Raw genomic sequence first — 22,583 nt, 5'->3', positions numbered from 1 at the left:
GCGCCAGAGAGGGGAGTTGATATATCTTAAACAAACAAATTGATGAACAAAAGCATATTGAGCTGTCGATATCTTTCGTTTACTTAGCAAAGTTGAATTTCTGCATCAGGCCAAAGTCGAAGTGAGTGATTTAAATTTAGAATTCAACTAGAGAGCGAAAATTTGAAGTGAACTAGATACTTTGAACAGAATTGGAATTTCAATATGAACCAAATTAAAGTGTGATTTCAAATTTACAAAATAATTGGCAACTCCAAACTTGGTACACTCAACTCTTTAAGTTATAATCGTCATTGGAATCTGAAATTTTATGGGGATATTCCCCTTATGATTGTTGATATATAATAGGGATACGCAGCCGTATATACGTTTCTGATCTGAGTTTTTGGCTCAAGAAATGGTGTTATTCGACCATTTTTGATAATTTGCGGTATAAATTTCGATTGTTTATGGATGAAAAAACGGTAGAAACCAGGCGTACTAGCATGTACTGGTGCAGTAATGTATTGGATAATCATGGGAATGGCTTAGAAAGTTGTGGAAGAAATTTATTAGAGTTTTGTTGACTTAAAGTAAATAAAAAGGCAATTTATCAGTTTTCCAAATACCCTACCGATTAAAAGTTGTCCGACCCCCCCCTGGGACGGGAAGGAGTTATTGGTTGATAACTGGTCAATGATGGGGAGGGACCCCTAGTGGTCCTCTATTGCGAGAATAATTTTCGGGCGAATCCGACCACCCACCCTCCAGCTATTAACACCGGAATTAGTGTGATTTGAAGCTTTTTAGGTATTTTATTGTGAAATATGAATGTTTGAGTCAAAAATAAGGCGATTAATCAGTTGTAATGTCCTGCACGTATGAATTAATGTTTTTGCATGATCTTGGGAGGGGTTTAGGATGGAAAATGGCGATTTTTGAGCATATTGGTAATTATCACAGGAATGTAGTTAGCACCTAAATTGAAATAGTATTTTTTCGAAAAGTTGACGTCGGATTGACCTGAAAATTGGGGGATAGACTAATTTGGGTACGAGGACTCCGATTTTAAATTCAGATTTGACCCCACACCAAACTGCACGCCGGTGCTGCGGAACGTAAAATTTGAATTGCTCGTGGAGTATTGGTAGTAGCCCTATGATTTTTGCAGGGTTAGTGTAACTTTTTAAGGGCTTTCGATTGGTGATATTTTCAATCCCAGATTCCGGCCGGAAGTCGGTGCTTCGGGACAACCCGAGTGCCGAAAACCGGAAATTGGCCTTTTTGAGCGGCCGAATGACTTTGAAATGGTATTAATATGATAACCTGAGACAGTTAGTGACAAAAAATAGCCACCCCGGTCAATTTTGCCGAACTCGGATTTTTCGGGTTTCGGCACCCACGACTCGTTAAAAATTTTTAAATTGCAAACGACTCGCAACGGCTGATCCGTTGGTCATGAAACTTGGCAGGCAAGTTGGTGGCACCCTATAGTTACTATAAAACTTTACCCGAAGACGTTTTGACCACTATTTCGCAAGTTATTAAGTTTGGAAATTGGTTTCATCCGGGAGGTCGAAGAAAAGTGTGCGCGGTCATTGCTCGTGTTCTAGTGGGAGTTAGGCCATGAAAATTTGTGAGTAGGTGCAACTATGAGAGAACTTTCCGTGACAGTAATTAGTTTGACCCTTCATTTTGGACGAATGACCCCTAATTAACCTGTAGAGGTCACACTTTTGGGTTTTTAGGAATATTAGACTCTTCGGCGGTTTTTAACTGGGGAATTGCATGAAATAGTTTCAAAATTGGAAATTACATTTGGTCTTAGTTTTGGGGTTGAGTTTATTTTTTTAACACTTGATTTTTGACAGGGATTGATTGCAGCTAGTTAATTTTATAGCCGAAATAGAGGTATAAGAACTTTTCAGAGTAACGTTCAATGTTTACTAAGCAAACACTGATTGTCATGTCAAGTGCATATTTAAGATAAAGCGAAGTGGGTTTGTTTACATATGAGTCCAAAGGTCGTTTACTTAAGATAAGGAGAAAGTTGAAAAATGGTTGGTAGCAGTTGAATGACAGAGCATAATTTGATATTGGTTGTTTGCATAGCAAACAAAGCCCTCCTACGGAATGTGACAGATTGCAAGTGTAAGTTGCAATGTTTACTTAAGAGATTAAGGTTTGTTTGCTTAAGATAAGAGCATACTGGTTGAGTATAAATTGAAGTGACACGCAGAGAGAGAGAGAGAGAGAGAGAGAGAGAGAGAGAGAGATAGAGAGAGAAAGAAAGAAAGAGAGAGAGAGAGAGAGAGAGAGAGAGAGAGAGAGAGAAAGAGAGAGAGAGAGAGAGAGAGAGAGAGAGAGAGAGAGAGAGAGTTGAAACAATTTGCTGAGACACAGCAGAAGTTGGACACAGGAGAGAATTTTTTGCACAAGCAAAGAAAGTATTTTGTTTAGTGGGACTAAACTGTAAAAGATATTGTGAAAAGCAGGGAGATTGAGAGTTTAGTGAGACTGAACTCTGAAACTTTGTAATTGCAAGACCAGTTGGGATACTGTGAGCTGTTTTGATTTATTTCATTTGGGAAGTGAACCACGGATATTGGTATTATTATTGTAATTACTATTATAAATTGTCTTGAATTTGTCTTTTCCTTTGATGTGCAAGTAATTTCTTTACATTCGTTATCCATATAACTAGAATTGATATTTCGAGTCCCATTGTGAATTAACTTATTTCAAGGAAATCTAATTTGCAACAGCATACAAGAGTGGAAGAGGGGAAATAGCAGAGTTACAAATTAACGCTTGCTTCACCAATTCAAAACCTTTGGTTATTTTATTTGATCGACCTTCTGGGCGACAGAGTCCCCTCACTGTTGAGCCTAGCAGAAATTCAGAAGACGACAGTTTTTCAAAATTCAATTTCAACGTTTTTAAGAAAAAAATTTGTGAATATATTCAGAGATAAACTACCTGAGTACTTCTAGTTTTTTATCAGAGGTTCTTCTTTTTTACCTGCTGAGAAATAGATAATTTCTAATCCTTCTAATATGCAAATACGCAACCTGATCAAACAGAAAGGTTAAAGTTCTAGTAGACAACTGCAAGTTAAAGTGGTTTTTCCGGTGTAGTTTTTGTGGTCTCTTCCTGTATTTTAAAATAAATGTATTTAATCAAAAAATGAAGAGAACTGGACAAATCATAAGGCAAGGAAATAGGGCATATGAAATTTGGCAAGGAAATTCTGATTTATTGAACATTTACATTTACGTCAATAATTGTTCAAGATCTACAACAGAATTACAAGATTGCTTGAGATATTACCTTCTTTTGCGTCCTACTTTACCTTTACTTGGTTGCATTGATGTTGCTTGAATCGGAATAATGAAGCAGTTGTTGAAAAACTTGGAATCAACTTTCAGAAGTTATTGTATGATTTGAGTTTTTGAAGTTTTTCGAGTATGCGTTTTTTTGGTTAATCTTTACGCCATCTTCAGCCTGGCCGTGTGACCGGGATTGACATAAATCTGGAAATAAACTATTTGAGCATTTGACATAGCGCAAGAAACCGGATTTGAACATTTTTTCGAAAAAGCGGAGGAAAAAATTAAACAAAATTTTGCATGGAAAAGACTGAATGGATTTAAAATAGTAACAGCAGAGTTTAAAAAAACCACATGAGTGCTTTTTTAGCACGGCAGGAATTTAACTTGTGAAAATTTCAGAAAAGAGTAAAAAAATATATAAACTAAAGTCAACACCAAATCTATAACTTTTCGAAAAATTGCTGAGCTATCGCCAAGATATTAAAATTAGTTATAAAAGATGCTGGACGCTGGAAACATTGTAAAAAATCCATCCCGTGAGATTAAAGAAAATAGTTCTAAATGTAGCAACAGTTTATCGGAAGCGCTACTGTTGATAACCAGTAGATCAGTAGAAAACTTTCAGTTAAATATTTTTTATTAAAAATTAACTCTGCTAAGATGGCGCAACAAAAAAAAACTTTGATTTTTAGATCAATATCTTACGTACATAGAATTTTTAGTAGCCTTGTCAAGCCATGTCCTCATTTGCCCGTACAGCAGTTTCATAAGTCGCACTCCTTCTGGTTAATTTATTGTAAATTGTGATGAAGTGTCATTTTGCAAGCCCCACACAAACTCAAAAATTTTCTTTTACATCTTTGACTTACATATATATATATATATATATATATATATATATATATATATATATATATATATATATATATATATATATATGTATATGTATATATGAATAATGAGAATATTGAGAAATGCAATGCTTTGTATCTGGCAGGGAATGATATAACGAAATAAGTCAAAGATTTTGAATTATCAATCATATTCCTTGTATTAAAATAATTGCCTAGTACAAAAATAGGGTTTTCCCCGAGAACAGTCAAACTGTTTTTAAGTTTAAATGCATTTTGATTTCAACTGTAGTATCTTGAAGCTTAGTGAAGTTTCTCTGTCATTTCATCAATCAATTGCAGAGCCAATTTTTGCTCACAGGACACAAAGCGGTTGGAGTTGAATTTTGCTATTTTCCTAACAAAACAAAGTTGGAATTTGAACACTTTTTTTAAAAAATTTTATTAAGTGTTCGTTGAGTTCTGAACATTTTGGACAAAAAACCGAACTCTTACTTTAATAAGAAATTGTGTTGTGCTAACAGATATTGTTTGAAAACATGACGAAGACAAAAGATTTACTTAATTTCAAAAAAATGTAAATAACTATTACTAAGTTTTGATTTTCTTCGAAAATGACATCATAACAAGTCCTGTGGATAAATTTTCAATACAAAATCATAGTTCTCTTTTGTGACAATTCTTGGATGATAAATTTTGTCGTAATATTTGTATAAGTTCTCAACATCCAGCTTTTGAAACAAACTTTGCCATCTAAATCCATTCACATTAACATCAAAATTCTGGTTCCAAACCATCTCCTATACTGTTTTTAACTCTAGTTTAAAAATATTTCAAAAAAACTGACAGTATCTGAGTCCCTAACGTAACACGAAGTGAAAAAGAATTACCCCATTAACCATAAGGGCCTTATGAAATAGCGATAATGAGCGGTTGAGGCTATAACTCAGCGATCCCGTCAATTTTTTCAACTTTTTTTTTCATGCAAATATCTAGCAAACAACAATTTTGCTCCTGAAAATTTATTTGTCATTTCAACGTTTATGTACTAACCACTCATTTGACGAAGCATTGCAATAAGTACTTCAAGCGTGTATTTCTTCAATAGTAAATTATTCGGTCGAAAAAGCATTTCATTAGTACAGAGAAACCATTTTTCTATTTTTTTAGTGTTTTAAGTGTAAACGCTTCAATTTTTGCAAAAAATGAGAACTAGTCAACAAATTTACGCATTTTTGCGTTGGCTCCGATGTGCTGCAAATACTAAAAATTGGTAAATACATTAGCTAATCAACACAACAAATAATTTTTCCGTTGTATCCCAATGATTTTCATATATATATATATATATATATATATATATATATATATATATATATATATTTATGAATATTCAAAATATTGAGAAATTCAAGTTCTTATCTTGTGCAGGGAATCAACTAACGAAATAAATCAATGAATTTGAGTTCTAAATAATTATCCTTGTATAAAAAAAATTCCTTTCAAATCGTGTTTTCACTTCTCAATTTTCGCTGGCAAAAAGTACAATAATAGTTTTTTTCCCAAGAACGGTGAAATTGTTCTTAAGTTTAAATGCATTTTGATTTCAATTGTAGAATTTTCAAAAATTAGTGAGTGTCTTTTGTTAATAAATCAATCGATTGCAGAGCCAGTTTTCGCTCCCAGGACACACAATGGATCGCGTGGAGTTTTCCTATTACAAATTGCAGCCCATGGAAACTGACCAAAACTAAGTTCAAGTTTGAACACCTGTTAGATTTTATCGAGTGTTTTTGATTTATGAACAAATTGGACAAAAACCGAACACTTACTTCAATAAGAATTTATGTTGTGTCATCAGATATTGTTTGAGGTCATGAGTAAGATAAAAAGATTTTTTTAGTTTTAAAAACTTCCGAAAAATGCTCCTAAATGTTGATTTTATTCAAAGATGACACCATAACACGTCCGGTGGGTCAAATTGGAAGTTTCATCGTTGTGTATCATGCAGGAAAAACATCCAAGTTAACTCAAAAATATCATCATCAAATATTTTGAAAAAAAAAGAATTAGTTAACCTAGACAAGTTAAGAGTCGTGGAGATCAACTTCTATCGTAATCTCCGCTTTGTGATCTCCAGATCGTTATCTCCAGATTGTGATCCTAAAAGGATCTCTTAATAACAGGAGAAAAAAAAACGATTTTGAAGTTTTGCATTTGTACAAGATTACAAAAGCTATAGTTTTTAGAACGAATGAGGACGTGCCGCGTTTTTATGATAGTGATCACCCATTTATAGGATGCCAAAGCAGCTGCAACTTAGTCGGATTTACTTTGCAAAAACCAAGTGCAAAGTTTGGGGTAAATATGAAGTTCACATAAGTTGTTTTACTTGTGCGTATTAGAGTCACAAAAATTTTTTATTTATTTAAAACAGGAATTAAAATTAAAAGAACTAATAAGAATGATGGAGATGCGTGTAACGATACGGCAAAATTGATTTAATTTCAATCAGGAGACCAACCCAAGTATGTTAATTTCATACTGCTCTTTTGTGACAGTTCGTGGATGATTATTCGTGGATGATCAAAAAATATTAAAAACTAAAAACTGTTTTTTTTTCTCAAAATAATTGAGGAAGCCCTCAACATCCCGTTTTTGAAGCCCGTTATTGAGGCGCTGCCTTTTTTAAAGATCTCTTCACACATTTTCATGATTTTGCAAGTCAAATTGAAGTAGTGATTTGGTCACGCCAAAAGATGAAATGGAGCGAAAAAAAACGAGTGATTTTGCGGAAGGAAATTTTTTTGCTCTAATTTTAAAGTAGAGTGAGAAAAGGCGTTCCAACATCAATTCGCTTTCTCACTAGTGGTTTTTTGTTCACATGCGGAAATTTCACTTTGGTTTTTACTGTTTTTTCAATTTTTTGGATTTTTTTCTTAGGCAAGGAAAAGATATACTTTATTAAAAACAGAAGAAAACACTAAAAAAGCTGAGCAAAATTATAACAGCTTCCTTCTCTGTTGTTGTATCAAAGCTTGTTTCTCGATTGTTGATTTGCAGGCAACTTAAATTTTGATCTTTTTTTATTTTTATCACACTTTATACCTATTTTCCTAATGAAAAAAGATTCAGTGTCAAACTCAGTTTCCTTGACTGGTTTTTGTCCAGTCAAGTTTTGTGGTCATGATAATTTGTTTCAAACGTGCATTGTCAAGTTTTATTTGAGACTTATATTTAGACAGAGAGGTCTAAATTGGGCTTTAAAAAATCAGCTACTTCACTGAGAGGGAAAACTTTTTTTTACTGTTTCAGGTTACAATTGTCAAGAGTTATCGAGTAATCACCACTGGACGAAGTGAGATTTGGGGTTAAACTGGACATAAAATAGGAATAAGATTAGCCTATTGGAGGCGATAAAATGAATTTTTAGATTTCATGACAAAAATTAGATGACAAAATTAGAGGGTACAGATTTCAAGAGTTATGCAATTTTATTGCACTAGAATCTTCATGTCTTTCTATGATTCTTCTCGTATCTAATATCGAGTCAGTATCAGTACTGGGCAATTCTAGGTACCAGTACTGACTCAGAGCTATGATCATAACACATAATAGACTTGTCAGTCTTGTGCAAGTCTTGGCCAAGACTTGAAGACTCTAAATGCAAGTCTTGGGAGTCATTAAAAAGTCCGGAAAACTTCAAAATAGCCCAGAAAACGTCAAACAGAGTCCTGAAAACGTCAAAAATAGACGGGAAAACGTTAAAAAAGCAGTCCTAAAAACGACAAAAAAGTGAGGAAACGGTTAAACAAAAACCTGAGTCGGCTCAATCGCCGCCATATAGATCCCCGGGTGCTATTTTACGTTGTGTGGCATACACCCGGAAAGTAATCAATCGCATCAAGCAGATATGTGATGGCCTTTTCACATGAATTGTAAAAAAAATGATCACGTCGGTATATTTGAAGAAATTAATTCCAAATATTTTCAATTATGAACACGATATTAGTATATAATTCATTTTCTCGAATAATGTGTCCTTTAAAAGAATAGTTTTTGCATTATGTTTTGTCGTCTTAGCTGGTGCTTTTTACGATTCTGTAAATATCATAAAAAAAGCAGAGCGAACAATAGCACCACAAGTAATATGAGCACGCATACTCCAAGGAATTGCAGACAAAAGTTTTTTTCAGGACACGACATGCACGGATTCAAAAATTGGTGGTATTTGACGTCATGCATTGAGTAACGACTCTCTGCGTCTTTTATCAACATTTTCGTTAATAAATTTGTGAAGTCGGCAGAATGCTCGTATTTGGAGCTTATGTGTTCTTTTAGCAGAGCGGCAATATTTAATTTTCCGGAGTACTCGTTGTATTTTGATTGAAGAAAACGCTCCCCAAAAATATAATAGCAGATAACCACCCCCAAAGACCAAACGTCTATTTTGAACTCTAGCGGGTTCCAAGAGAGGTGTATTTCGCTTTCAGGAGCACTGTACAGATAATTTTCTGATCTCCAATTGATGTCGAAACGAAATTTGCTCATTCCAAAGTTGGCCACTTTGATCGTTTGCCCCTTAACCAGTATACTGCTGGGCTTGATATTACCATGAACAATGCCCCGCTCGTGAAGGTAAACCAGAGCATCAGCCACTTGTCTGATAATACTTCGCATTACTTTCTCAAATGACATTTCGTGATCACGTCGACTGTTGATTATATAACTAGACAAGTCACCTCTATCACACCGCTCCAGCACAAGATAGAGATGTTGATCTCTCTAAAACTATTTTGGTTATCTTTTGTTTCATAGAATAAAAAGTAAGAAAAGATTCTCTGAAAAAAAGTCATTTAAAATTCTATAATCTTGTATCTAGTAGTACGACAATTAGTCCTGATTCTGGCTCTAATTCAGGCTCTGAAACAGGCTCTGAATCAGAATCTGTTTTTTTTTCGGAATCAGACTCTGAACTTTTTTGATTCAGACTCTGAATCAGACTCTGGTTTTGGTCTGAATTAGGTGTTAAAGCCACAACTATGTCCGTGAGCTCACTAGGTTTTACCATTGCTTTCGTTTCTAGGTTCAGATCAAAGATATAGTTGGCCAGAATTTTTCTCAATTAAGGTGAAAGTGAAAAACTGACTTTTTCAGATTTTCCAGTATGCTGTGTGTGTGTGTGGTTTGTACCATTTTCGTATTTCTTTCTACGCTGGAGACCGGCAGTGGCGGAGCTACTGTAAAAACTATGGGAAAACTGATTATAGCACCGTTGATAAAAGCATTCTTGTACAGTTTTCCAGAAAAAAAACACGACAAAATTTTGCAAAACAGACATAATATAGCTGAAAAAAGTGTCCGAAGTTAACTGAATACCACTTAGAAATGAAACATTTCACAATACCAAAAAGACCTGCATATGTGGAGATGATATCGCAAATGCATTGTTAGATGTCTAATTTTTGAATTAGAAAAACCAAGAAATTCTCTAGAGCAAGCATTATGAAACAAAAAATTATCGTTTTATCAGGTTCCTAAAATTATCGTTTTATCAGGTCTCTTGATCGCAAAAGCAATTGAAGCAGCGCAATTTACGGGAGACACTCTTCATAAAGTGAAAACGTTTGTTATCGAGCTAATTACAGCATTTTTAAAGAATTAATTGTTCTATTTAAATGATCAAAAACAGAGCACTGATGTAATAAATATCCATGTTTGACGCCTACAAAAAGTTTGCGAGTATTTTTTACGTAAATCTATTTTCAAATTCTTTCAGAAAACTTTTTTTTCGGAATTTACTTAGAGACATAAATTTATATTTGTAATTTATTAAGTATTTGTAAAAAAAATTTACGAAATAGCTAGAAATTATTTCTTTTTTTCAAAGCTAATAACTTTGAATTTTTGTTAGAACAATCTTTGTTTAAACCTATGTTGGAGTCAAAAATACCAATATGCGGTTTTCTATGTTCACGACTCTTGAAAAGAACCAATATCAAAATGTTTTACTAAAGCAGATTATATCTTCTGTTTCGTCTAAAGTCGTCGACATTTTGCTCCTTAACCCGATAAAAGAGTCAAATAGACGATAGGAAGTCTTTTTGAGTGTGTCTGCAGTGATGGGAAAGTTATGATTCTAATTTTTCCTGTGATTCAGAGAACTTCATAGGACCTTGATTCTGAACTTTTGTACTGAAATTACTGTGTTAGTACTGATTTAGTACTCAATGTTCATTTTACTCTGAAATGTTGGAGGAGGAGCGAGGTAATTACACTAGGTGCGGTTTGCGTAGGTGGAAAAGACAGGTTAGGAGATTAAAGTTGAATGGTGTGTAGGTAACTTTGAAAAAAATTCAATATTCCAAGAAAAATTGTTGAAAGATAATGGCAGAAATTCTAGAGATTTTCTACACAACGCAATTTGTGATCGAGTATTTTTTGAACTGTTCAAGACAGAAAGAAATTGAGACCTTTAAATTAATGTGAAACGGCAAATTGTTCCTTTTGATTGAAAGTCAAATTACGCAGCGGTGAAATCGGACGACTGTTAGAACACAAAAAATATCAATATTAGTTTTTTTTTATTTCATTTTTTTAATTACAAAAAAAATTAGAAGGAAACATAATTTTCTAGCTCATAAAGTCTAAGTTAGGTTTTCAATCTAAATTCGCCGACCTTAATTCAGGTAGCAAAAGAGAGAGTTAAAAGAAGAAGAGAGATTTTTAATAGAAAATGCTTTTATTAAATTTTTACATTAGAGAAGAAATCCAAAAACAAATTCATTTTTTTTCTTTTTCTGGCTTTTTTTTCCTTAGTAAGAATTTTTGAAACGCAGTTTTTTTATTCATAGTTCAACAAAAAGATCAAAAAAGATAAACCCGTCAAATAGATGGTAACGCTTTTGATTTTTACCAAAATTTTTGAATTGTACTTGCATTTGATAAGGTTAATCAAATGGAGAGAAAAAGGACCGGACTATACATGATAATCAAGCAAAACATTTTAAATACTTTTTGACTTCATCCTAAATTGATTTTCTTTATACTTAAATTGATCTGAAAAGGTCTCCAGGGGCGTTTGGTTGAAGTGCAGCTTGATTTAATGGATAAGATTTTTGAAAAATCAAATAGTAGCCTAAAATCATATTACCTTTGTTAGAGTGAAATCCATATTTTTTCTAGGTCTCTGTTAGAACCTGAAATTATGTTTCTCATTCAGGATAAAATTTAATGGGATTAAGTTTTGAGCACGTAGTCCGAGTTTAATTGAAATTTCTCAGACCACATTTCTCTTGTTTGTTAACATTTTTCAGATGAGCCTTTTTTAAAAGGATATTATTTATTCGTTATTGACATCAAATTTTTATGCTTTGCTTGTATCTCAAAATCGACAAACTTCATGAAACCGAATTCACCAGTATTATATGTTAAACTTTTGGCAGAAAAGGGATAAAAGATTGAATTTTACTTTGTTTCTTTTTTATTTTCAACGAAAACATGGAAACGTCTCTTTGAAAACGTTTGTCTGGTTTTCTCTTTCTCGTTGAGAATCGGTCAAATTATGGATACTTGAAATTAAAACAACAGCTAAATGACAAAGATTATGGCTAATATCTCATAAAAAATACCAAATTGACCTTCCTGAAGACTTGGTCGAATTTTTTATTAATGAGAATCGTTTTCAAAGAATCGTTTCTCCATTCAAATTATAAGCCTTAGGTTGTTATTAGCAAGCAAAAGATTTTTCACTCCCACTCGAATGAAGCATTTCACGAATTATAATGAGGTTAAACAAATTTCATTTCTTGTGCTTCACGTGTATTCTTTTGCAAATTATCAGTTTATAACCCTAGTCGAAAACGAATAGTTGTCTTTTAGGAATCTGACAGATTTTGGCAGATTCTAACAACACGATGCACCTTCTGCCAGAAGTTTTTGGCAGATTTCTAAATGATAACAATTTTCTGGCAGATTCCTACAAGATAACCATTTTTCTGCCAGATTCCTACAAGATAAACATTCCCGGGCCGAGGAATTTGGCCAAAATTATGTAAGATCAGCGGCAACTAGCGTTGACAAGCCGGAAAAATCACCGCAATTTTCTCACATAATTTTGCGTTGAATGCGTTGAGTTTGAACACAAAAATTCAACGTATTCAACGCAAAATTATGTAGGAAAAGTGCGGTGAATTTTCCGACTTGTTAACGCTAGTTGCCGCTGATCTTACATATTTAGCGTTGAATTTAGCGTAGATCTTACATAATTAGCGTTGAATTTAGCGTAGATCTTACATATTTTTGCGTTGAATTTAGCGTTGATCTTACAAAAAAATCAAAGCGTCCACTTGAACTATTAACCTCCAGTTGCGTATGGGACTCGAACTGCTGACCTCCTGTTTGCTTGTCGCCTCTTCTACCATTGTGCCACAGTACCTTGGTTTCCTTAAGAATCGCAATTCTTATAAAACGTAGATCTTGCATATTTTGCGTTGAATTTAGCGTAGATCTTACATATTTTGCGTTGATTTTTCGTAGTATTTAACTTAGCATTTTCAACGTATTTTCCTCGTGAGGCGTACTGGGAAAAATTTGAAATTTTTTTAAGTTTAAAAAAATTTGAATTCCTAAAATGGTCTGAAATGGTATTTGCACCGTAAGAGAGCACTCAAAGGTTATTTTTTTGCTGACTTCATTTTTCTCATTTGTGCAGTATAGGGGTCTCAACAGTAAAAAAATAATTTTTTGAAAAAAAACTGGAAAAGTTTGATATCGTAAAATGGTCTGAATTGGATTTTGCACTATAAAAGGGCACTAAAATTGATTTTTTTCTGACCTCATGTTTCTCACCTTTGCAATATAGGGTTCGATATAGTGAAAAAAAAATTGATTTTTTTAAAACAAAATTGAAAAAGTTCTGAAATCGCAAAATGGTCTGAAATGGATTTTGCACTATAAAAGAGCACTAAAAAGTGATTTTTTGCTGACTTCACTTCTCCAACTGCGCAGTATAGGTGATAGAAACAGTAAAAAAATTAATTTTTTGAAGGGTTCGAAATAGTGGAAAAAATTGATTTTTTGAAAACAAAATTGAAAAAGTTCTGAAACCGTAAAATGGTCTGAAATGGATTTTGCACTATAAAAGAGCACTAAAAAGTGATTTTTTGCTGACTTCACTTTTCCAGCTGCGCAGTATAGGTGATAGAAACAGTAAAAAAATTAATTTTTTGAAAAAAAAACTTGAAAAATTTTGCTGAATTTATGTAAGATCAACGCTAAAATTCAACGCTAATTATGTAAGATCTACGCCAAAATTCAACGCAAAATGATGTAAGCTTAGCATTGAAAGCGATGAATTTATGTAAGATCAACGCTAAATTCAACGCTGAAAATGTAAGATCTACGCTAAAATTCAACGCTAAATATGTAAGATCTACGCCAAAATTCAACGCAAATTTATGTAAGATTAGCATTGAAAGCGTTGAACTTTTGTAAGATCAACGCTAAAACTCAACGCTAAATATGTAAGATCTACACCAAAATTCAACGCAAAATTATGTAATACTAGCGTTGAATGCGTTGAATTTATGTAAGATCAACGCTAAAATTCAACGCTAAATATGTAAGATCTACACCAAAATTCAACGCAAAATTAAGTAAGATTAGCGTTGAATGCGTTGAATTTATGTAAGATCAACGCTAAATTCAACGCTAAATTCTTATAAAACGTAGATCTTGCATATTTTGCGTTGAATTTAGCGTAGATCTTACATATTTTGCGTTGATTTTTCGTAGTATTTAACTTAGCATTTTCAACGTATTTTCCTCGTGAGGCGTACTGGGAAAAATTTGAAATTTTTTTAAGTTTTGAAAAAATTTGAAATCCTAAAATGGTCTGAAATGGTATTTGCACCGTAAGAGAGCACTCAAAGGTTATTTTTTTGCTGACTTCATTTTTCTCATTTGTGCAATATAGGGGTCTCAACAGCAAAAAAATAATTTTTTGAAAAAAAACTGGAAAAGTTTGATATCGTAAAATGGTCTGAATTGGATTTTGCACTATAAAAGGGCACTAAAATTGATTTTTTTCTGACCTCATGTTTCTCACCTTTGCAATATAGGGTTCGATATAGTGAAAAAAAAATTGATTTTTTTAAAACAAAATTGAAAAAGTTCTGAAATCGCAAAATGGTCTGAAATGGATTTTGCACTATAAAAGAGCACTAAAAAGTGATTTTTTGCTGACTTCACTTTTCCAGCTGCGCAGTATAGGTGATAGAAACAGTAAAAAAATTAATTTTTTGAAGGGTTCGAAATAGTGGAAAAAATTGATTTTTTGAAAACAAAATTGAAAAAGTTCTGAAACCGTAAAATGGTCTGAAATGGATTTTGCACTATAAAAGAGCACTAAAAAGTGATTTTTTGCTGACTTCACTTTTCCAGCTGCGCAGTATAGGTGATAGAAACAGTAAAAAAATTAATTTTTTGAAAAAAAAACTTGAAAAATTTTGCTGAATTTATGTAAGATCAACGCTAAAATTCAACGCTAATTATGTAAGATCTACGCCAAAATTCAACGCAAAATGATGTAAGCTTAGCATTGAAAGCGTTGAATATATGTAAGATCAACGCTAAATTCAACGCTGAATATGTAAGATCTACGCTAAAATTCAACGCTAAATATGTAAGATCGCCAAAATTCAACGCAAATTTATGTAAGATTAGCATTGAAAGCGTTGAACTTTTGTAGGATCAACGCTAAAATTCAACGCTAAATATGTAAGATCTACACCAAAATTCAACGCAAAATTATGTAAGATTAGCGTTGAATGCGTTGAACTTATGTAAGATCAACGCTAAAATTCAACGCTAAATATGTAAGATCTACACCAAAATTCAACGCAAAATTAAGTAAGATTAGCGTTGAATGCGTTGAATTTATGTAAGATCAACGCTAAATTCAACGCTAAACATGTAAGACACGCTAAAATTCAACGCTAAATATGTAAGATCTACGCTAAAATTCAACGCAAATTTATGTAAGATTAGCATTGAATGCGTTGAACTTTTGTAAGATCAACGCTAAAATTCAACGCTAAATATGTAAGATATACGCCAAAATTCAACGCAAAATTATGTAAGATCAGCGGCAACTAGCGTTGACAAGTCGGAAAAATCACCGCAATTTTCTCACATAATTTTGCGTTGAATGCGTTGAATTTTTGTGTTCAAACTCAACGCATTCAACGCAAAATTATGTGAGAAAATTGCGGTGATTTTTCCGACTTGTCAACGCTAGTTGCCGCTGATCTTACATATTTAGCGTTGAATTTAGCGTAGGTCTTACATAATTAGCGTTGAGTTTAGCGTAGATCTTACATATTTTTGCGTTGAATTTAGCGTTGATCTTACATATTGCGTTGATTTTTCGTAGTATTTAACTTAGCATTTTCAACGTATTTTCCTCGTGAGGCGTACTGGGAAAAATTTGAAATTTTTTTAAGTTTAAAAAAATTTGAATTCCTAAAATGGTCTGAAATGGTGTTTGCACCGTAAGAGAGCACTCAAAGGTTATTTTTTTGCTGACTTCATTTTTCTCATTTGTGCAGTATAGGGGTCTCAACAGTAAAAAAATAATTTTTTGCAAAAAAAACTGGAAAAGTTCTGAAATCGTAAAATGGTCTGAAATGGATTTTGCACTATAAAAGAGCACTAAAAAGTGATTTTTTGCTGACTTCACTTTTCCAACTGCGCATTATAGGGGATAGAAACAGTATAAAAATTAATTTTTTGAAGGGTTCGAAATAGTGAAAAAAATTGATTTTTTGAAAACAAAATTGAAAAAGTTCTGAAATCGTAAAATGGTCTGAAATGGATTTTGCACTATAAAAGAGCACTAAAAAGTGATTTTTTGCTGACTTCACGTTTCCAACTGCGCAGTATAGGTGATAGAAACAGTAAAAAAAATTAATTTTTTGAAAAAATAATTTGAAAAATTTTGCTGAATTTATGTAAGATCAACGCTAAAATTCAACGCTAATTATGTAAGATCTACGCCAAAATTCAACGCAAAATTATGTAAGCTTAGCGTTGAAAGCGTTGAATTTATATAAGATCAACGCTAAATTCAACGCTAAATATGTAAGATCTACGCTAAAATTCAACGCTAAATATGTAAGATCTACGCCAAAATTCAACGCAAATTTATGTAAGATTAGCATTGAAAGCGTTGAACTTTTGTAAGATCAACGCTAATATTCAACGCTAAATATGTAAGATCTACACCAAAATTCAACGCAAAATTATGTAAGATTAGCGTTGAACGCGTTGAATTTTTTTAAGATCAACGCTAAATTCAACGCTAAATATGTAAGATCTACGCTAAAATTCAACGCTAAATATGTAAGATCTACGCTAAAATTCAACGCAAATTTATGTAAGATTAGCATTGAATGCGTTGAACTTTTGTAAGATCAACGCTAAAATTCAACGCTAAATATGTAAGATCTACGCCAAAATTCAACGCAAAATTATGTAAGATTAGCGTTGAAAGCGTTGAATTTATGTAAGATCAACGCTAAATTCAACGCTAAATATGTAAGATCTACGCTAAAATTCAACGCTAAAAATGTAAGATCTACGCCAAAATTCAACGCAATTTTATGTAAGATTAGCATTGAATGCGTTGAATTTTTGTAAGATCAACGCTAAATTTCAACGCTAAATATGTAGGATCTACGCCAAAATTCAACGCAAAATTATGTAAGATTAGCGTTGAAAGCGTTGAATTTATGTAAGATGAACGCTAAATTCAACGCTAAATATGTAAGATCTACGCTAAAATTCAACGCTAAATATGTAAGATCTACGACAAAATTCAACGCAAAATTATGTAAGATTAGCGTTGAATGCGTTGAATTTATGTAAGATGTACGCTCAGGCGTAGATCTTACATAATTTCAACGCATTCAACGCCAATCTTACATAATTTTGCGTTTTTAAGCGTTGACACCTCGGCCCGGGTTCTTTTGCAAATAATTTCAGGGCCAAAAACACGCCCCAAAAAACACTCTGATTACCTGTTATTATTATTATATATTTGTTATGAATTTGTTCTCATTATGTCATAAATTTGTCACCAATTTTTAAAAGTTTTAAAAATTTTTTCTTCTCTCTTAACAAATTGAAGATCTGGGGACGGGGGATGGACACAAACAAAAGAAAAACAAAAAATCATAAATTTGGAAAGTAGGTTTTTAAAAAGCGAAAATAAATTATAGAATGACTGCTGCTCATTCATCAAGTGTTACCTGGGGCAACAGTTTGGCTAACCTCATCGAAGTCAATAAGACGGACGAGATTTTCATGCCTCAATTTCTTCAACGTGTTTAGCTCATTGAGTAAATCTTGATCCACTTTGTAGTTAGTTGTAGTGTATCTTTGCCTGGCTCCCATCTCCCTAAATGAACTTAGTGACTGTATAATTTTTTGGTATTTGACTTCTCGAACAACAATAGCGGGGTTGGAGCTACGGATAAGTCTTCCAAACGAGGCCGGCGCCAATTCGTTGTCGGTGTCAAAACTATACTTATCGTTGCAGATATATCGAGTCATCATTTGTACAATTTGTCTGATATAACAACAGAATTTACTTCAGTGAGATACGCAAACGAAAAATGCTAAATAACATTCTGCGTGTGATGTGGTAAAATATAAACGTGCACTGAAAATAAAATTTTCTTCTCAGAAAGAAATTACATAGAGCTATATCTGAGAAATATGAACACAAAATTTTTGCTAAACGTTTTTGCAAATATTTACAGAAAGTCTAATAACAGGGAGCCTACAGCATAGCAGTCTGAGCTTTAAGAATTTTATTTTAACCAAATAAAATTAATAAATACTGTAATAAGCACTACGTATTTGATAAAGCTGCTTCCCAATCATTTATTACTAATTCCTACACATTAAAACGATATACGGTAAAATTACCAGAAAACGCACCCTGCCTTGCCTGAAGCCTAAAGGTGATTTAGCCGGATCTTAAAGTAAAACCTTCAAAAGTTAAAGGGGCACGACTTTGACCTTTAAGTTAAAAGTCATTTGACTTAACCTTTAAGAAATGTTTTTAACAAACCCCAATGATTAAGCAAAATACGATTTTTGAGGTTAAATTGAAGCAGTGCTCCACTGCTTTCTAAGCTAAAATAATACATGTTAAACTACATTAAACGCAAAAATAAGAGAGCTTAAGATAGGTTGAGGCAGATTTTAGCTGAAAACCTACCTTAAATTATTAAATCTTTGAAAAGATTCAGATAAAAGATGCTGCGAAAATAATGTAAAACTATGTACGCTGGAAACTTCCTTAAATCGAGAAAATAAGCGAGCATCTGTGGGAAATTTTTCCTTCTTTAATTTTATCAACCAACTATTGATTATATTTTCGGAGTATGTGGTAATTTGTAAATGAATCTTAGCCCAGAACAAAGACGTACACATTAAATAAATCCGCCAGCGAGGTTTCCACTAATGTGTCAAACAACTGGAGAGCAATAAAAGAAAACCTGCAAAGCGGGGTTCCTAAATGTTTCCACCTAGAAAACATGCAAATTATACGGAGGAAAAAATAAAGGTGAGTATTCGTTGAGATAGTTTTCTCCAGTATTTCAAGTTTAAAATTTACCTTACTTGGTAATAAAATAATTACAAGAATTTTATGGAGCCGAAGAAAAACTGTTACCGCAAGGAACAATAAATGTAAGGACCGACGCTGTAATTGTAAGCTTTTGACTTAAAACACAATTTTGGTCCGATCTCTTATTAATTAAAGAGTACATCAATTGACATTAGTAGACAATTTTCCTCATAAATATTTTTTAGCTAACTTCAATCTGAAAAAAAAAACATTTAAATGGTATCATGGGATCTTTTTTGTTGTATAGATAACAAAGATAAACTAGTCTGTTGTATGATACAAATAATTGATCGCCTATACTTGAATATTGACCTTTTTACTGCATTGCAATGTTTTTTTTTTGTAATTGGTTTAAAATTATGCTTTGGCGATTAATAATTTTGTTCCGCCAATAGTCACAAATATTTTTAAAAGGTAATAACTTTTGGTACTAAAACGGTTCCAAAAAAGCAAGTTATGTTCATATAACTTAACGGTGTTAATGTATTTTTTTTTACTTTAGCTCATACAAAGGTTAAATCAAGGTCAATTGTTAAGTTAACTTTAGCTTAAAATCATTAAATCTGTATGAACTTTGCTCTTAACATTGAATATTATAAAATGATTTTGTTGACCAGTTTTCAACCACTGGGCTCTTCGACTATACAAATTAATGCCATTTCTGCCAAATGATTGTCTTTCTGCTTCAATATAGATTACAAAAGAAGAATTCCGGAGTATATTGGCCCATCTTGAAGATTAATTGTCCAATTTTTTTGCTTTTGCTGAGAAGTCAAACTAAAAAGATGTGTGGCTCCCAATTTTTTATGAGAAGATTCTCATATGTTCACATGTATTCTTTTTAAAATTTGATTGAAATGGCTTGACAGATTTAAATGTTCACGCCTAGAAAGTTATTCAGATTGAATTTAGTCCAAAAACTTTCTCAAATAAAAAACAAATCATTCAGGCATTTTTTTTTCTCGTCAAAGAGGCTTTTGAATTGCGCTCAATATAAAGATAAGAATTTTAAATAAAGAAATTTGAGAATCTAAAAAACAATTGTGTGGTCCACTTTGAAAAATTTTCAATTCAAAAATTGTTGAAATCACTTACAATTACTGTCCTTCACACTCTCGCTTAGAAATATTTAAAATCTCTATGTAACTTAAACTTCTGAGATTATTATTCGCTCATTTTTTTGGTATAGGGTCTGGATATTGCTTACATTTGAGGGCGGGTTTTTAAATTGCAAATCAGCGTGGTTTCTGCGGTTAATGCGTATAAACACAAAAAAGCTTGCTTAAAAAGGAGTCAAAACTGCGGTTTTGGTTAAAACTCAGATTCAAAGTCTGTTGAGTAACGTTAATTTTTTAGTGGCATAAATGAGTGAATGAAGTATAGCGTGTCCCATAAAGTTGAAATAAGCGAATGTTTCAAAAACCACAGGTTAGAGTTCAAAGGTCAAAGTTCAAATTAAAAACATGTAGAAAAAATTGATGAAAAAAAAACTTAATGGCGAAAACGATGACACTCAAATGAGCACATAGATGCTCAATTGCACGTTTTTGGCGTTTTTCGAACGTTCGCTTATTTCAACTTTATGGGACAGACTATATGTAGGTATAGTTTAAAAGATGCTCAACTTACACTAAACGACAATCCCGTCTTGAAGAAAAAGCTGGAACCATGCGATAGAAAACATGACACAAGGAAGCTTGATTTAAAGCAGTAGATCCTTTAGAAAAGAATTCATTAATATTTTTTCTACTGAATTCCCTATGTTAAGAAAGATCATTTATCCTTCTGTGAATTTATCCTTCAATTTATTTCGACCTGTACTGACAAAAATTCTTAATTTGTTATCTCGATGAGTTATTTTTGTATTGAAACATGCACTAGGTGTCGTATATTTATTGTTAGTTTCATTTTAGTACAGTTTTAGTAGCAAGGCAGTGAGAAATACTCAAATATCATACGTTTTTTCCTTGCCTCTGAAGTGAAAAATTTTTGTAACGTGCACGTTGGTATCTACTACAAACGCCGATTCCTCAGTTACCGTTTGAGACCGTTTTTAAAATGTTAGTTTTTTCTAACATTGAACCAAAATTCTCAGTCGCACGTGTTTATACGACGTTGAATTCATTTTTTTAAAAATTTTGTCATGTAAATTCTTTTTACACCCGCATATTAAGGCAATTGAACTCAATGGGCGTCACCTGACAAATCGAGGCCATGCAAAAATCCTCTAAATTTGTTCTGTTTTTTTTTCACCCAAAGCATTTTAGTGATCATTAAAAGGTCCCAATTGAAAATGTTGCCACTGGGATATCATTCCCCCAGTCGACAACGAATGGTTATCTTGCAAGATCTTGCAAGATTCTGGCAAAATCTTGCAAGACGATGCATCGTCTTGCAAGATTTTCTTCCAAAATCTTGCAAAATCTTGCATGATAACCCTTTGCCTTGCAAGAATCTTACAAGATAACCATTCATCTTGCAAATATGCAAATAATTGGAACATGATCGAACAAGATCAAAATGAGACGCGAACATTGCTTCCCATCATTTTTTTTTCATTGTGATACATAATTACAACCAAAATAGCATCAACTTTGTTTTCTTCCGCTCAAACTAAAAATTGAATCAATTTAGAAAAAGAAAGTAAATTGTTTTCTATAGTAGCAAAACAAAAAATTTGAAGCACGAATTAATGTAAATAAATGAGAGTAACCAGTATTAATACCAACGGCTTGCAAGATAACCATCTGGTCTTGACTAGGGTCACCTTTCCAAAAATTTAGGCTACAATGGAGTCAAGTCCTCGCCAGCTTCTTGACAGCTTCTGCTTAGACGTTTTTAGGTTAAGTTAAGTTACTGAACATTCTAAAAAAATTGAGTTTTTGTCTAAGAAGAAGGAACATCCAGCTTAGAATAAAGTTTAACTATGTGTTTATCTTTCAATAAAATTTTGTTGCAATTATGTTTGTCGGTATTGTTCCAATTTTATTACCAAAGTTTCATTTTTTGGTGATCTAGTTTAATCTTATTCAATTTTAAGAACTGAAAACAGCTGTTTTCTTTATTTGGCATTTTTAAAATGGCTGCAGTTTACAAAGTAGTTTACAACTTTACAATTGCTGTAGTTTACAAAGTAAGAGTCGAAAATTCATTGATTATAGAATCCATTATTTCTCCGGAAAAGTTCTGTTATTACTTGGAAATCAGTTAATATATAATAACAGAGATTGATTTCCGTTCAACTAAGAAAATGATTTCCGTTCAGTTTTCATTACCTAAAGATTTAGTGGCAGATAGATTTTTTAGTGCCCTTATTGTTTTTATGCAAGAAATAACGGAAACATATTTTTAGCATGAGTGTTCTGTCTCTTGCTATGATCAAACGTTGTCTGATCTTATAAAACAAAAAAATAATTTTGCTTTACAAAAATTAGATTAGTTCTGCTATTCAGGTTTTCAACCACAGGCTATTTTATAACATCAATTAATGCACCAGAAACCCTCGATGATTTATCTTTATTTAATTATAGTAAGGATAAAAATATGCTGTATTCGTTTTTATCACAAACAGCACTGAAAATGTGAGCTTTAGTCATATTGACTTTTTTGAATCCGTAGTTATAGGCGTTTTTTTCCAAGATATCGCCTGTTTTGACAAATGAATCTCAATGCAAGTCATAAATAACAAAATCGTCCATCTGCATGACGCCAAGCATTGGCTTT

General features: G+C 32.7%; 1 protein-coding gene across 1 annotated transcript; it reads right to left on the bottom strand.

Annotated features, from left to right (window-relative positions):
• Positions 1 to 8,176: 8,176 nt before the first annotated feature.
• Positions 8,177 to 17,848, bottom strand: LOC142348608 (serine/threonine-protein kinase ULK3-like). Its single transcript, XM_075400007.1, has 2 exons — positions 17,495 to 17,848; positions 8,177 to 8,947 (listed from the first exon to the last, which is right to left on the bottom strand). The coding sequence occupies exons 1-2, from the start codon at positions 17,777 to 17,779 to the stop codon at positions 8,273 to 8,275; spliced, it is 960 nt and encodes a 319-aa protein (XP_075256122.1). The 5' UTR covers positions 17,780 to 17,848; the 3' UTR covers positions 8,177 to 8,272.
• Between the last annotated feature and the right edge of the window lie 4,735 nt (positions 17,849 to 22,583).

The sequence above is a fragment of the Convolutriloba macropyga genome, chromosome 10 (genome assembly GCF_964194025.1).
Source record: "Convolutriloba macropyga chromosome 10, txConMacr16.3, whole genome shotgun sequence".
Lineage (NCBI taxonomy): Eukaryota > Metazoa > Xenacoelomorpha > Acoela > Convolutidae > Convolutriloba > Convolutriloba macropyga.
This window is presented reverse-complemented; position numbering and strand designations above follow the sequence as displayed.

Bases quoted from the DNA above. Each gene is read 5' to 3' on its own strand.
- LOC142348608 (XM_075400007.1), bottom strand. From the start codon at position 17,779: ATGATGACTCGATATATCTGCAACGATAAGTATAGTTTTGACACCGAC. The intron at 8,948-17,494 runs GTTAGCCAAACT...AAATAGTTTTAG, and splicing joins GTCTTATTGACTTCGATGAG to AGAGATCAACATCTCTATCT.